Source organism: Hypanus sabinus, chromosome 17, assembly GCF_030144855.1.
Source record: "Hypanus sabinus isolate sHypSab1 chromosome 17, sHypSab1.hap1, whole genome shotgun sequence".
NCBI classification, from domain to species: domain Eukaryota; kingdom Metazoa; phylum Chordata; class Chondrichthyes; order Myliobatiformes; family Dasyatidae; genus Hypanus; species Hypanus sabinus.
In genome coordinates, this window is record NC_082722.1 from 42,706,885 (window position 1) to 42,723,255 (window position 16,371).

Below are 16,371 nucleotides of genomic sequence, written 5' to 3' on the forward strand. Positions count from 1 at the left end.
CATAAAATGAATGAATTATCAAATTTCCCATTTCTTTTCCCCTCTGCAAATAGTATTGCTACTAGCAGTGCAGTTTCTAAAGAGTTAACACGACTTCTAAAGATTCCCATCGACACCTACAACAATATACTTACTGTCCTGAAGTTGAAGCACTTCCATCCTTTGTTTGAATACTTTGACTATGAATCACGCAAAAATATGAGCTGTTACATATTGAGCAATGCTCTTGAGTATAATACAGAAATAGTTGGTCAGGAACAGGTAAGATCATTTCATGCATTTATTATCTTATAAGAGGAAAATCTTAACTCGGATAATTAAAGTGATAACAAAGAGAAATAATTTAAGATTACGGTTTTGAAATACCTCCTGGCTCTTATGAAGTATGGAATTATTTTCTGCTTTGTAACAGTGTAAATATTTTGATATCATCTTTGGTCAGTTCTGAGATTTGTTTTGCCAAGTAGAATATTTTGAAGGTATTGTTAGGAATATTTCAGGGCTGCTTAATTTTTCTTTTTGGAATCCAAGTTAAATTTATGCTGACACCAGTCCTATAAAGGTAAGGAAAATTAGTTTTTTTTTGGCATTGGTTTAAAAATAATTAATGGACGCCATTTACTTTGTATATATTTTCATTAAGCCTGGGGCTGGTACAGTTGGAATGAAGCAATTTGGACATCAGTGTGACTTGTGTACTATTGTATTCATTTAGTAAATTTTGGCAAAATTGAACACTTCTATTCATATTTTACAAATTGCTTCAAATTTAGTAATGCATTTTGCACTGCATTATTAATGGAATGAACAGAGTTTCAAACTTTGTTTTATTATTGATTTAAAGTTTGTTGGAAAAAGCCAAATATGTTTCAGATCCAACAGGGTCAGTAGAAGGATGAAACCAGTACAATGCACCAAGTAGATTTAAGCTATGTCCACACTAGACCAGATAAATCTGTAACCGAAGCTTTTTCTCTTCATTTTGTCCCTCCGTGCACACTGAAACGGCGTTTTCCTTCCCTGAAAATGGAACTTTTCTAAAATGCCCTCCGAAGTGTGTAATTTTGAAAATGCTGCTTGGCCGGAGCAGTGTGGATGGGATAACCGGAGAAATCTAAAAATGCTGTCATAACGTACCGAAACAGATGGTGATGGCAGCGCGCCATTTCATTGTTTTCTTGAACACAACCTAACAATTTCAGAACAAACGGCGATGAGACTGATGCCAGAAGAGTTAGAAATGTACTCACCAAATACTTTGACCCATAACTTACTGAATAGATACGAATACTCACTTTGCCCTGTTTTCTGTCCTTGCTTGTATGAAGGTAGTTTACCTATTTATGCAAGTACTTCTCTGACAATAGATGTGTAACAGCCTAATGTAACATTGTATGGAAATACAAGATAATACTGATGCAGATGTGTTTTATACATTTAACAAGGGGCTTTATTAATACAACAGAGTTAGTCAGTTTTTCAATGTTCGTCATCAGCTGGGTCATACTGTCCATGAACTCCCGGTTGGTTGCCTCCATATGCTCCAGTATTTGTATTTTTTTAGTTTTTCAGTCCTCCTGCGCGAGAGCCAACAGCTGTCCGTCATTTAAGTTTTCCTAGTTTGTAACTCAACAAATGCACACCAACTCTTTCACGGCGAGATTTGACACCAAACTTGTCGCTTATTTTTGATAGATGTGTCCTGCGCATGTGCAGTAGGAGGAGATTCGCTGAAATACCCGTTTTAATGTGGACAGAAGTATTTTCAAAAACACTTAGTGTGGACGCCTATCGTTTTTATGTGAAATTGACATTTTCAAAATTATTCGGTCTAGTGTGGACGTAGCCTTAGACATTTACTCCACTTTCGCTTTTCCCTTGAGTAACTTAGTACTTGAGTAGTATCACAGTTGTTATAGCTTAGCTTGCTCATAGATTTTACCCAAAGAATGCCTGCTACTTTACTATAGTGAAAGGGATTTAACTCTGAGGAGATAATGGATTGTTTTAACTTTTGAGGTTTAAGCAAAAAATTGATCTTGTGTGTACTTTTACGAAACTGTGGAGGTGGGAGAGGTTTAAATTGCTCATTTAAAACCTATGGTTTTTTTTCTATGTGCTAAGTAAGGGAATATGGCTAACAACATAAAATTGCCTTTGAATTGGTGCCAGAATATAGTTATTTTTATGCTTTTCATCTTCAATATACTTCTTAAATCCTTTCACATCTGCTGCAAATGAATATTTTCTTTGTTAATTTATTCCCTGCCAGATGTATTTTTCTTAGATGAAATAGAAATATTATCACTGTATCATTTAGTTTTTTTTTCCACTGATGTTGAATATTAGGGATGCAGGAAATTGAAAATTAAAACAAAATACTGGAAATATTCCCCAGTCAGCGTCTATGGAGAGGAAAGCCATGGTCACATTTAGTTGATGAATTTCATCAACTTGGACACCTGTTTAGTTCAGAGGATTTTCTGTATTAACTTTGCACAATGATTGTGGTATATAGCCAGGGAGAAACTTGATGTTTGCTTTTATGCATGTTTCCTCTGTAAATAGGTGGATGCCATTCTGAACTTGGTGTCGACATTGATCCAAGATCAGCCCGATCAGCCAGCAGAAGATCCTGACCCAGAAGATTTTGCTGAGGAACAAAGCCTTGTTGGTAGATTCATCCATTTATTTCAATCTGAGGATCCTGACCAACAGTATCTGGTATGCTAATTTACCAGTTTCAACGTTCTCTTGTTGAAAAAGAAATAACAGGTTGATGCTAAGTTATGTCTGTTTGTTTATAGGAAGCTTCATATTCCTTTTTGTGCATCCCTATTGTTTTTGACTGATGTGGACTGTGTGTTTTAATTATTTTAATACAGAATTTTAATACTGTCGATTATTTGTGGGTTGAGATTTGTTTTAAAAATCCTTATCTGTACTTGATTAGATGTCAACTATAACAAATGAATAAAATTAACTACCAACTAACTTGATATAAATGACCAGAAAATGCTCTTTCCACTTCTCAAGTTCATGTTTGTAGTTCATTAATTCTAACGTAAACTTCCTGGAGCAGTGGATTCTCAGAATTTCATTAACTTTCCATATGTATATGTAGTTAACATACAAAACTTGCATATTAATCTAAATTTACCTGTTTAGATGTTAAAGTTGGCAGTGGGAGTTATAATTCTACTTAATCACTATATAAGTCTCTATTCAAAGATTTTAGTTGATGTTCTTTCCTCAGCAGTATCTGTATGTCAGATACCAGAAAATATACTATAGACATTAAGAACCTGTTTTACAGCTTTGCCTATATGTATTTCATCCTAATTTTTATAATTTGATCTTCAATTAGATTTTAAACAGTGCTAGAAAACACTTTGGTGCTGGTGGAAATCAACGTATTCGCTTTACTTTACCACCATTGGTTTTTGCTGCTTATCAGTTGGCATTCTGCTATAAGGAGAATTCAAAAGTGGTAAGGTGGAGTCTTCTAAAACTTTAAAAACTTTACTTTGAATGAACAAAGAAATTGAATGTAATTTGGTGTGCTGTCTTGATAATTTTCATTTTTATTCCCCAAGGCTGTTGGTCCAATGTTTATCGTAAAAGGAAGATTGTTTCCTCAATTTCTTTTAACCCAATGTAATTTCAGGACAGAATTCTAAATGGTCAGTGAATGTATGTGGATAATTTGGAGTTTCAGCCTCAGTTTACAGGAGGTAGAAAATAAATTTTATCAAACAGTAAAGAGGGCAGTGAATGACTAAGTTATTGGATTTGAATAGATGAGGTCAATTTAGTACTGATGAGGAAAATACAATTTCAAGTGTACACTTAAAACTCTTTAGCATCTAGCAGCAATCACTTTTGCACATCATTCTAGTCAAATTTCTTGGCTGAGGAGGCCATTTCTGTTCACAATAAGCAATGTTTTTATCTACTGTGCTATATAACTGCAGCAAGATGTTGCTACATTGCGTTGTAATCCCTTGCAGTAGAGGCAAATGTGCCTGTCACCTTATCCGATGATTGTTGGACTTGCATGTTAATTTTGTGATTAGCCTAGTAGGGTGCCTGGTTGCTTAAATTCTAATATTTACCATTGTTCCATTCTTATTTTAATTGTTCACTTGGTTTATAATTATTATGGGTACTGTGATACAGTGATAAGCTATTTTTCATGTCATCTATACAGATTTCAAAACACAAGTATAAAGGGAAAAGCAATAACAATGCAGAATGTAGTGGTAGTTACAGAGGAAGTGCAGTAACACAATAAGTTGCAAGGAGCGTGATGAGGTAAATAGTGAAGCCGAAGGTTCATCTTTATTGTGCAAGAGGACCATTCGTGAGTCTTGCAACAGTGGGAATAGGAGGTGTCCTTGAGTCTGATGGTGTAAGTTTTCAAGCTTGTGTATCTTCTGCTTGATGGAATGGAGATGAAGAGAAAACATCCAGGGTTGGTTGGGTTTTTGATTATGATGGCTACTTTTGAGACCACAGGAATTGGTAGAGAGAATTTCTGCCAATCAGTGGTTGGTCTACATCAGTTTTCAGCTGTCACTTTCCTCCTGTTGCTTCCTTTCTATCTATCTTTTATCATATTGGGTGCATAGATTTTCATCAAAGTGAAAGATTGAGTTGTTGGTATAGATTTCAGTTAGTTACAAAGATCTGTGTGATATTTCTTGTATTCAACCATTCTGATAATGGGCTGCTTTTTCCCCTGCATTTGTTTGTTAATCATTATCTGTATTATCTAAATTTTATAAGCAAGATGCTTTCTGATATCTTTTAAATATGGAAGAGATGGATTTTGGAAAGAAGGAAAGGTAGATGAGTTCATTTAAATGATCTGATTCAAAGACAAAGTAAATTTATTGTTAAAGTATACACTGTGTATGTCACTATACACTGCTCTCAGAATCAATTTGATTCACTTAAATTCACTTGATCCATTTCTGGCACCTCCCTCCACTTTCTCGATCTTTGTCTTCATCTTTTAGAGGTAAACTGTCTACCGACTGACTCCCATGGCTATCTTATCTATACTTCTTTCCACCCTGTCTCTTGGAAAAAGGCCATCCCTTTTTCTTGCAACACATACAAAATGCTGGAGGAACTCAGCAGGCCAGGCAGCATCTTTGGAAAAGAGTGCAGTCGACATTTTGGGCTGAGACCCTTCAGCAGGACAGGAAAAATAAAAAGATGAGAGGCTGTGGTGGAGAGGCTTTTCCTGGGATGGACTGGGCTGTATCCACCGCTTCTTGTAGGTTTTTCTATTCTTGGACATTAGTATTAACATACTAGATTTTGTGTCTATAGAAGTTTGTCAAAGTTTTAGATGAAATACTGAATCTGCACAAATTTCTAAAAGTAGAAGCACTGCCATGCCTTTGAAATGGCCCTTGTCTGCTGGTCCTAGAACAGATGCTCTGGTCTAATAATCCCTAAGAATTTAAAGTTATTGGTCCCGCTACCTCTGATCCCTTAATGAGCACTGGATCATGGGCCCCTGATCTCTTCCTCCTGTAGTCAATAATCAGCTCTCTGGTTTTGCTGATGTTGAGTGAGATGTTGTTGTGGCACCATTCAACTAGATTTTCAATCTCTCTCCTTTATGATGCTTCTTTACCACCTTTGACAGGCTGTCTCCTGCCCTACATCTCCATTGATTGTTTGACAGTCCTGTTCTTCCTGTCAATAATAGTCTGTTACCACTTTCAATTTCTCTTTCGGTCTGCCGTGTCTGCTCATCATCCTCCATGATAACAAAAGTCACTAGGTCAGATTCAACAGGAATCTTTTATTGAATTTGAACTAGTAATTTGAATACCAATAGAGCAGAGAAAATGTATTTTGTTTCCTCATGCTTTGTGTTTGTCTCTATTGCCTTTTTCTACAGCTGTTAATGGTGTTAACAGTGACTGGCTAATACTGATGTATTTTAATGGAAGAATGCATTGTTTTACTTTACACAATTTAACAGTACTTGATTGTTAGTGGTATATTTTGCAAGTGTAGATTTGTTTCAGCTGAGCAGATAGTTGATCAGATTAATTTAACTTTTTTGTATTTTAACTGGATGAATTCAAGTTTGATAGTTCTATCCCATTGAATTGGGATCAACAAATGATTTCTGTAACTTGGTGATAGTTGGGCATATGAGGTTGCTTTTAACATGCATCCGCTGGGTTGTGATCAAGTGTTCCTGAGATTAAAATTTAAGGAAACAAGTGCAACCAACCTGACCAGAATATTTGTATTGAATTAACCAATTTAAATTGAGTAGTGTTTGTACTAATATAACCAGTTAGTCTTCAAGAGTACTCTACTGATGTACTGGATTTTGATAAGATGCAACGCAGCTTTTTTTAAAAAAAAGTTGAAATGCATGGTATTGGGAATATTGGCGTGGGTTGATGAATGTGTAATCACTATTCTATTATTTAGGTGAAGGGATCAAATGCAATGTATTCAAGTTTGCTATGAGACTAAGCTCAATGGCATTGTGGACTGTGGAAAAGATTGCAAAGACTTTGGGGTGATACCAAAATTGAGATGTGGTTTGGAAGAAAGTTTAAAAAGTGGAATATTTTGAAACAGTGATATGTGGGGCCCTTGTACATCAGCTACTGATAGCATACGGGTTCAGCAAATTTTTACGTATACGAACAGTACATCAGCCTTCATTGCAACAAAATTTGATTGTCTTGCTGCATTTATGTAGAATATATATAATGTACAGGTTTGGCCTCTTGCCAGCCTCCTTACTATTCATAAATTCCTTGTACACCACAGTTTGCTCAGTTTTATATTGACTTGCAATCTGTCAAGACAATATATTTGAAATCCTACTCTCTATTAATTTTCTCCACTGTACACCCCATTCTGAGATTATGTAATGCATTAAATTATCTCGCCTCTTCCCACACAACTTGGGCAACTTTTTGGCAAAGAATTTTAGAATGAGGGTCTTGCTGTCCTGAGTTTCACTGAACATTCATTTTAAACTTAAAGCTTGTCTAGAAGCCTCTGCTTTCATTATTGGATCTTGTATGCATGAAGTCTACTGCACGAAGACAGCTTACACACATGGTGATATATTTAGGAATTTAAGTCACTGTGCACCATAGTAAAAGTTTTAACTTGTTAGGGTACTTGTACCTTTTTTGTGGTTTACAAAAGCAACTTCTGCAATGCTTTGAAGTGCTCAAATGTTCTGAACTTTTCCAATTATATTGACCATTTAATATGTATTTCTAAACCTAATTATATTGGTCAGGCTTTTCCATAATTATGACCAGAGTTAAAAGCAAACACCATTCATAAAATCATTTGGTTGTAAATTTTGAATACAAGGCATAATTCGTCAAGTAACTGAAACTTATTTTCTACTGATCTTTGCCAGGATGAAAAATGGGAAAAGAAGTGCCAGAAGATATTTTCTTTTGCCCATCAGACCATCAGTGCCCTGATCAAAGCAGAGCTTGCTGAATTACCCCTTCGCCTATTTCTGCAAGGAGCACTTGCAGCTGGAGATATTGGATTTGAGAATCATGAAACTGTGGCTTATGAGTTTATGTCACAGGCAAGTATTGGCAGTTGTTCGTCCATGTTACAAATATTAAAAGGATGGTAAATAACTAAGTGATAAAGGTTGCGATTTGGAGGAGTCACTTTATACTAATATGACTGCTGGATCTTTGCAAGTCGATCACAATATTTCCAATTAAATAAGATGATTAGTATGATATGTTACCGAGGTGCAGTGATTTACAATTCTGTTATATGTAAATTCATGATAAGCTCTGTTGTGAATGAAATGATAAACCAGTCTGAAAACCATTTCTGTATTTTTTCAAATTGTACTGTTACAGGCATTCTCCTTGTATGAAGATGAAATCAGTGATTCTAAGGCACAGCTGGCAGCAATCACGTTAATAATTGGAACATTTGAGAGAATGAAATGTTTTAGTGAAGAGAACCATGAACCTTTGAGGACACAATGTGCGCTGGCTGCTTCAAAGTTGCTAAAAAAGCCAGATCAGTGTCGTGCTGTCAGTATCTGTGCTCATTTATTTTGGTCTGGACGAAATACAGATAAGAATGGCGAAGAGGTATAAGTGATATTACATTTGTATAGCATTTACATTTTTCTGGTTATTCATTAAATTTAAGATATTGTATTCATAGTTAAGTCTTAATAATGAAGGAGCTCAGTAGGTCAAGCAGCACCTATGGAAAAGAGTAAACAGTCGATGTCTTGGGTGGAGACCCTTCATCGGAGTCCTCATTAAGGGCCTTGACCAGAAGCGTTGACTGCTTACTCTTTCTCCACAGACGCTGCCTGGGCTGCTGACTTCATGTGGCATTTTGTGTGTGTTGCTGTGGATTTCCGGCATCTGTAGGTCTTCTTATGCTTTTAAGTTTTAATAATATGGTTTCATAGCTTGTTGCAGAAATATTTTAGTCTATGGAATTTTATTGGAAACCCTATTTAAGAAATCATTTGAATACAACAAGAACATTTCAATTTGAACATTAAAACAGAAATAGCAATAGATTTATCAAGCTTGTTCTACAAAAAAAGATAAAATCTCTATTCCTTAATTCAACTTTCCTTTCACTATTGCTAGTTCTGTTAGATTAAATACTTACCTGTTTCTGCTGAACGCACTCAAATGTGAAACTTTAATATTTATTTTGTTTGGTAAATAATTCCACAGGATTTAAACCCTATGGACTTTATTCATCATCTGGGGATCAGCTTCTTTGCTTAGCATGTCCAGTCTTACTCCTGAAAATCAAAAACACTGCAGAAACTGGAAAACTGAAATGAAAATAAAAAATGCTGGAAATACCCGAATTGGGTCATATCTGTAGGAAGTGAAAGAAGTTGTTATTTAGGTTGAAGAATCTTCAGCAGGGTAGAACTATTTCAGGTTAAGCATTCCTGGAAGAGAAGTGGCAATCTTCGACCTGAAACATGGGCTCAGTTCCAATTAAATCTTGACATGTCTGGAAATGTTTTGTGCATCCTTTTATGCAGTAAAATAAATTTAAAATATTGGTTGTTAGCTTACTCTGCATTATAATTTCTCTCTGCTGTTTTTTTCAAATTCTTGTGGTTATAATCATTATTATTATTTATCAATATTTTGGTTATATTTTTACTTCTAAAGCTCTTCAGTTAGTTGTTCACACTGTTTACCCTGTCAATATTGTAAGATTTATATTATTATAAATTGAAGTTTTTTTTTTAAAATTAGGTCTGGATAAATCACTTTTCTAGTGTATTTATTCCTTAGAATGTTTGTTCACACTTACAAAATATTTCAAGATTGTCATAATCTTTCATATTAATTTCTTAAGATGCATTAGCCACTTTTATCAGTTTCTGGGATATGGATATCACTTGGAGTTTCAGTACTTGTATTGAAGTTTCCGTAGCGATGAGTTGATATTTAAGTACTGTTGAATAATCCAAGAATTATACTAAATGTTTATAGTATAAATCTTATGCTGTGAGCTAACACTGAATTATTACATTGGTTTCTCCCCCCTCCCCCCATTTCCTCATTAAAGATCCATGATGGCAAGAGAGTAATGGAGTGCCTTAAGAAGGCCTTGAAGATAGCTAATCAGTGCATGGATCCCTCATTACAAGTACAGCTATTCACTGAAATCCTTAATCGATATATATATTTTTATGAGAAAGAAAATGAGGCGGTAAGGTTAAATTTATATTTAAATTCTTCATTTGTATAATAATGTTCCTTTATATAAAATCTTCTGACAAGTCTTCTGGATCACTGCTGTGGTGAGTCACCCAGACTTAAGATGCAACCTCTGCATATTAGCGTTCTACTCAATTGATCTAATTCATCTTATTGAGTGATGTTGCATTTGTTGGAATAAATGAAGTGACAGGAAATTTGGAAACTGGCTTATCAATGTCTATAAAGAAAATGTGGGCTGATGATTCATTCAAGCTGAAGGAAAAGCAGATAAGCCCTGAAATTAAAGAACGAAAAACAAGCAAAGGCAAATGGGTAATTTCTAATACAATAAATGTAAATGTGATTATAGGTGCTGTATTTTTAATGATTATACAGTTTCAGTTTTGCAATTGCCCTAATTCTAGATGTACCTAAAGTCTAAAGATTTGAGAATTCACTGAGTCAAAGATACTACTTGGATAAGCACTGTGGCACTAGCCATTGGGAAGAAGGAACTGAGAAATGATCACAGGTGTGTTTAGAGGTTTTTGAGAAGGCTCTTTTAAAGGGGAATATATATTTAGAGGGTAATTTCCAAAAGCTACAATTTAGAGAGCTGAAGACACGAGTTTCGTAAGAGTGGTGTGATTAAAAATGTGATGCAAGCCTGGAAAAGACTGGTAATGTCACAAAATTAATTGTAGTTTGTGCCAGTTTTGTAGAGTTCATTGGAAAATGTGTTGGATTGAGGAGCTGGTGTAAGACAGGGAAAATGTGACAGTACTTTGGATAAGAAAAGAATTACTGAAGCAGAGCTATCAGAAAAGAATTGAAACTATCAAATATCAATTTCAGTAGTTTTCCAAAAGCAAAATAAGCCTGATGCTGGAAATCTGAAATAAAACCAAAATGTTGAAATTATTCAACATCTCTTAGCATCTTCAGAGAGAAAGAGTTAATATTTTGGATGGCCGACCTGGTTTAGATTCTTGAGTCACTGATACATTAACTCTGTCTATTCTCAGATGCTGCTTGACCTACAGAGCATTTCACATTTATAGTTGTATAGAAGCACATGGCTAGTATGTGGGTCTGGTTGAGGTTAAGTGGGCAGATGTGGAACAGGAAATAGTTTGTACTTGACCAACCCAGTGTTGAGCTTAAGCAGCACCAATCAAGGGAATACACAGTAGTGATTAGTTGATATTTATGCAAGATTTTCTGTGGTTACGAACATAACAGCTTACACATTTGCATAAGCATTTGAGAGAACTTTGGGAGGACTTGTTAGCTGCTTTGGAGCTATAGGCACTTTCTGCTGGTGGAAGCTTGGTTTGCAGCCTAGCTGGTTGAGTTAAATGCCCTGGTTAGCTACACTTTGCCCTTTGTTCGCTTATGTTTTTATTTAAATATATTGCCAGGCAGTTCCACTTATGACTTGTGAATTGTTTAGTTTACAAATCATTGTCAAGAATAGTGTCCTGTTATAACCTGGGGAGGTTCTGCACTTGGTGCTTAACAATATTGTTTGGACTTATAAATTCTATATTGTTTATTAATAAACATGATTGAAGTTGACTTTCTCCAACAAACTTTTTATTGCAGGTGACAATTCAAGTCTTAAATCAGCTTATTCAAAAAATAAGAGAAGATCTTCCGAACTTAGAATCCAGTGAAGAAACTGAGCAAATTAACAAACACTTTCACAACACACTGGAGCACCTGCGTCTGCGGAGAGAATCACCTGAAGCTGATGGACCAATTTATGAGGGTCTTGTGTTGTAACTTAGCATCCCATAAAATTATAGATTCCAGAAAGCAAATTAAAATCTCTATCACACCACCTTCTCTGTTGTAGATGGTTATGGAATGTGCCTTTTAGACATGCCAAGACAATAGGATTGCCATTGAATTGTATCATATTATTTTCTATCTTTTGACCAGTTCTATCAAGGAAGACATTCCTTTGAATTTAGCAAGTGAAACTAAAAATATTTCAAGATGCGATTAAAGGGTATTTTATCTTTCACAGCACAATTAATTCACGTCCATTTCAAGTTGAGCAAAGACTAATCACAATGACCAAATTGATCATTTAAAGTTTTTATTACAGTTTAGTTGTAAAATCATTGATTTAGTTCCTGAACTTTATTTACGTAGCTCATTTAAGTAAATTTCTGCAGTGGTTCACTAAGTTTTGTCACTTTATTTAAAAGCCAATGCTTTATTTACCTGGATTAGCCACACATGCAAAATGTTTCTTCATGATTCAGATTATTAAATATCCCATTGGATGGAATGGTAAATGTTGGTGAAGGAATTAAGTTTATGGGTTGGATCATATGGATGTAGTTAATGGTTCCAGTCACCTCTGAGAAGTGTAATTTGTAACTATATCTTCTACAAAATGCAGCAATCTCACCTGTATAATTTGAAAACAAAGGAATTACATTGTATTTATGAGTATTATAAACAAGTTTCTTGTATCAATTAGTGACTAATCTTTCATAATATATCGATGCAGTTTTCTTTAGAAACAAAGTTTATTATTCATCACACTAAACTAAACTAGATTGATATTTGTTTCTCTTCCATGGGCATAATCTTAACACAATTGTTACATTTTCCTACTATACAAATATACTGTAATGAATAGAACAATTTAGCCAATTGAGTGTATACTGGAACTAGGATAAAATTCTTAAACTATCATTAAATGAACTAAAACAGGTTGTATTTGTGTTCCATTTTGTAAATGCAGATAAATATATTCACAAAGTAATAAGCTTTTTAAATATTGGGCAAGTAGGTACACTTTCCATATTGAAATTTTCAGACCAGTACATTGCACTACATTTTCTGGCTCCTCCACTTTACAGGACTCAAGTAAAACAATCATAATCTGAAAATAGAGATTTCCTAAGTTCATCATGTTTATCCAATGAATAATTTCACCAGATAGACAAGGAAAGTTGTATAGATGGTCATATTTTCCTAACTGGAATGCAAGTCAAGTTCTGCTTTTTACTGTGGCTCCCTTGGTTAGGAAAAATACTGGTCAAGTTTTCGGCTTTAGTTTGCAATCCATCCACTGAGCTGGGAGTAAAAAAAGTGTTTGAGAAAGGATTGTTTGATTGCAATGCCTCAAGCTTCATATTCTGCTGAATGTTCACAATTTGAGACCTTTGGTGCTATTTGCATCACAGTTTATTCAGGACCAGATTTCTCAAAGTGATGATGGAAGGGGAAACGATGCATTATTTTCTGTATTCAAATTGTTTGGAAACCAGTAGTTTTATGTTATAGAGTCATTATAGAATGTTTATTACCTGGATATTGTTGACTATTTTACTTAAATTTCAAGTTTCTATTATTGTTTCTACAACACCAGCAGAACAAGAGAACTTAGCAATCCTTTTCAAGAGCCATGTGAATTATGTCCTTTTGTCTATCTCATTAAAGATGTATAACAGTTCTACATGCCTTAGATTGAACTATGCTACATGTAACATCAAACTATCCGAATTATTCAAAGCCCAGAAGCATTTCTTTTGATATTTTTGCCATCAGGTATTAAAATTATCCTGATAACTTTGATTATAGGTAGGCAGTTATTTTGTATATGGTGGTGCCTAATATCATGCAACTCTCTTATCGGTGTCTTTCTTTGTAGAAATTCATAAATACAATTATTTCTGTTTGCTCTTGTGCTTTATCATCTAATTAGACAAGGGCAAATTATATAAAGCAAGCTCTGCTCAACTATAACAAAAAGGCAAAAGTAAAGCAAAATTTAATACACTGAATGTGCTAAGTGTTCTAGAAGCAATGAATTAATTTACACAATGTAGATAAGAAATGTGTTTTAGCATTTTACATCTTTAAGAAATTGCCTCAAATTGAACAAAGAAAAACATCCATGAAGATTGGAAACCAAGTTCTCAGAACAGGGTAATTTACATGTTTGAACATTTAAAGAGCATTTTTTTTTCTTTTAAAGCTTTCCAATTGTCTGTCCAAGTCTATAAATGGCACACTTTTTAAAGTATCTGGCTTGTTTAGCAGATGAGGATTACTCCATGAATTGCACTGCTTTTGGTGAGTTCATGACCTAATTTGTGTTTTTCTTCCTAAATTGGTTGGTCAGTTTTCTTAATCTTTGTTGAAACTATTGCATTGTCTATTTTAGATATTGATATTGCTTCCCTAGAATGCTTACTCTCTTTATATTCTGCTAGAGGTATAGTTGTAGTGTTGAATTCTATAATAGTTATGAGACTTTATTCTAAAATTAGGTACATTGCATACTTCATAAAATCTTGAGCTGCTAAATTGATTAAAAAGGTTGTGTTCCCTGTATTCAGATGTATTTGTATACATGTATCCTTGCAACTGAGCATGTATTCATTTCCCTCTTGAGAAATGAAATATACTTTTGGAAATCACTGTAACATACTTGTAAGCTTTATAATTCCTTTGTAAATTAACTGAAGTATTATGGTCAATGTATTCAACAAAAACTATTAAAATGCTTGACCAAGTGCTGGGTGTGTACTTTGTTTTCAAAACAAAATATGGACTGAGTACAGTTTAAAATCTAATGGGGATATTTCTAACATTTTTGTAGATTACAGTTGAGGAATGGGATGCAAAAGATGTAATTAGCATTTTGTGATTAGAACCACAATTATATTTTTTGAATATACTGTGTAAAAGTTGAATATCAACATTAACCCTGGAAAAAGTAGAAGCAATACTACAAGACAGATAGATTACAAAGTTGTATTTCAGCTGGTATTAGAAATCAGGATCTGAAAAGTTAATACTGAGAAGAATTTTATCCGGTAGGACAGCTGTTGAAAAAATTTAGGGAGTGAATGTAAAAATCATGCTGTTATGGCTGGTAAAATCAAAAATTGCAGTTGCTTACAGTGTAAGCATTAATTATTATAAGGTATAAGAATAGTGCAAAAGAGGAATAATAGTGTTCATGGACTACTAGCCTTTACTTCTCTTTCGGTGATGACAAGAAGTGGGCATGTCCCACATGGTGAGGGTCCTTCGTGATGAATGCTGCCGCCTTGAGGCACCGACTCTTGATGTCTTCAGTGGCAAAGCGGGTCGTGCCCATGATGGAGCTGGCTGATTCTACAACCCTCTGCAGGGTCTTCTGACCCTGCATGTTGGAGCCTCCATACAAGAGTCAGAATATTGTCTGCACTGAACATCTGCAGAAACTTGAAAGAGTCTTGGGTCACATACTAAGTCACCTTAAATACCTAAAGTGGAGCTGCCTAAATGGCTTCATGGTTACATTAGCTTGGAGGTCTCCTTACAAATTCTTGAGTCCTCTTTGTATAATGATGCAGAAAATATATTTAGCAGTTTCTCAAGAACTGGTAAGGCATTGTTATTTTAGAAACTTGGAATGGCTAATGTGATTGATAAATTACTTGTGTAGTTAACAATGATACTGCATCAATGTGCAGCCAGAGGGGGAAAATCACAAGGACATTCATAGAAGGCACTGGAAATCAATGTTAAACTCAAGTCTGCATTTTATCTGTTTAAGTCTCCTCAAACTATCAAGAGAGTTGGCATGAATTTCTGGAGTATCTGTGTCTAACTATTGTTAGATTTCAGCACTATCTTAAATGAGAACAAAATGAAGTGTACATGTGCAAACTTGGCCATTGTAATGAAACTTCTGGCTAAGTCTTACATATTTCAATAAACAGTTTAAGATTGGTGATTTTTTTATTCCCTGGAAATCCTGAAAGATGACGTAGTGCAGCAGTTCAAAGCATCCTTTCAGGGATGCTGCCTCAGTTCTACATGTGACCCCAACCTTGGGTGCTATATTGGGCTTGTGCATTTGCCCTGCATTCACCTGGGCTTCTGGTGTGAATTCTGACTTCTTTGCACATTCCAAAGGTAATCCTGTAGGTTAGTTGGCTATTGTAAATTACCAATTGCATGAAATAAGTGATTAGAAAAAATCAAAAGGAGTGTTGACAGTCATAAGAATTGCAGAACATAGTAAAATGGGGGAGAGGATATGTGACTGGGGAATTGCACTGCTGGAAGTCGGCATGTGTTAAATAGTGCTATAATAAGCCTTCATCTGTCATTCAGAGCAGAACAAAGAGGGCTTGCCCTGTAGTGAAAGTCAAGATGCTCACATACCTTTCATCTTGTGCAGATATGTCTAGATAACTTCATAGCTTATGCAATGTACCAATGATCTGAAAATGTATCTGCAAAAGGATTGTTGCTCATAGTTCTATTGTACTGTCATTTAATTTTGAGAAGGAAGAGAAACAAAAAAGTTGTAAAAAGGGAAGTTACAGAGGATCATAAAATGATCCATAGAATGCAGATCAAAGTTTCTAAACCTCTGCCTTATACTGAGTTGAATGAAGAGGTTGAAATAAAATTGCAGCCAATACGCTTGTGTGCCACCAACCTCTCTGAATTCATGTAGTGTGTCTATGGGAGGGGGGAAATAGTGGCAGGATATCCTATGAGTATTGTGACATAATACTGTATAATTTAACACCTCAATTCTATTGCCTCAGTGATTATCACCATACTCTGGAAATGTATTATGAGTAGCATTTTGTCTAAAAGAGAA

General features: G+C 34.9%; 1 protein-coding gene across 2 annotated transcripts in view; it reads left to right on the forward strand.

Moving 5' to 3' along the window:
- The window catches only part of vps35 (VPS35 retromer complex component), a 40,520-nt gene extending 26,242 nt beyond the window's left edge, over positions 1-14,278 (forward strand). For both annotated transcript variants that reach the window (XM_059992939.1, XM_059992938.1), the window contains exons 11-17: positions 54-261; positions 2,569-2,724; positions 3,368-3,490; positions 7,427-7,606; positions 7,896-8,135; positions 9,604-9,747; positions 11,343-14,278. In XM_059992939.1, coding sequence (XP_059848922.1) covers positions 54-261; positions 2,569-2,724; positions 3,368-3,490; positions 7,427-7,606; positions 7,896-8,135; positions 9,604-9,747; positions 11,343-11,522 — 1,231 coding nt within the window. In that variant the 3' untranslated portion in view covers positions 11,523-14,278. The remainder of the gene's footprint in view (positions 1-53; positions 262-2,568; positions 2,725-3,367; positions 3,491-7,426; positions 7,607-7,895; positions 8,136-9,603; positions 9,748-11,342) is intronic.
- The last annotated feature ends 2,093 nt before the right edge of the window (positions 14,279-16,371 follow it).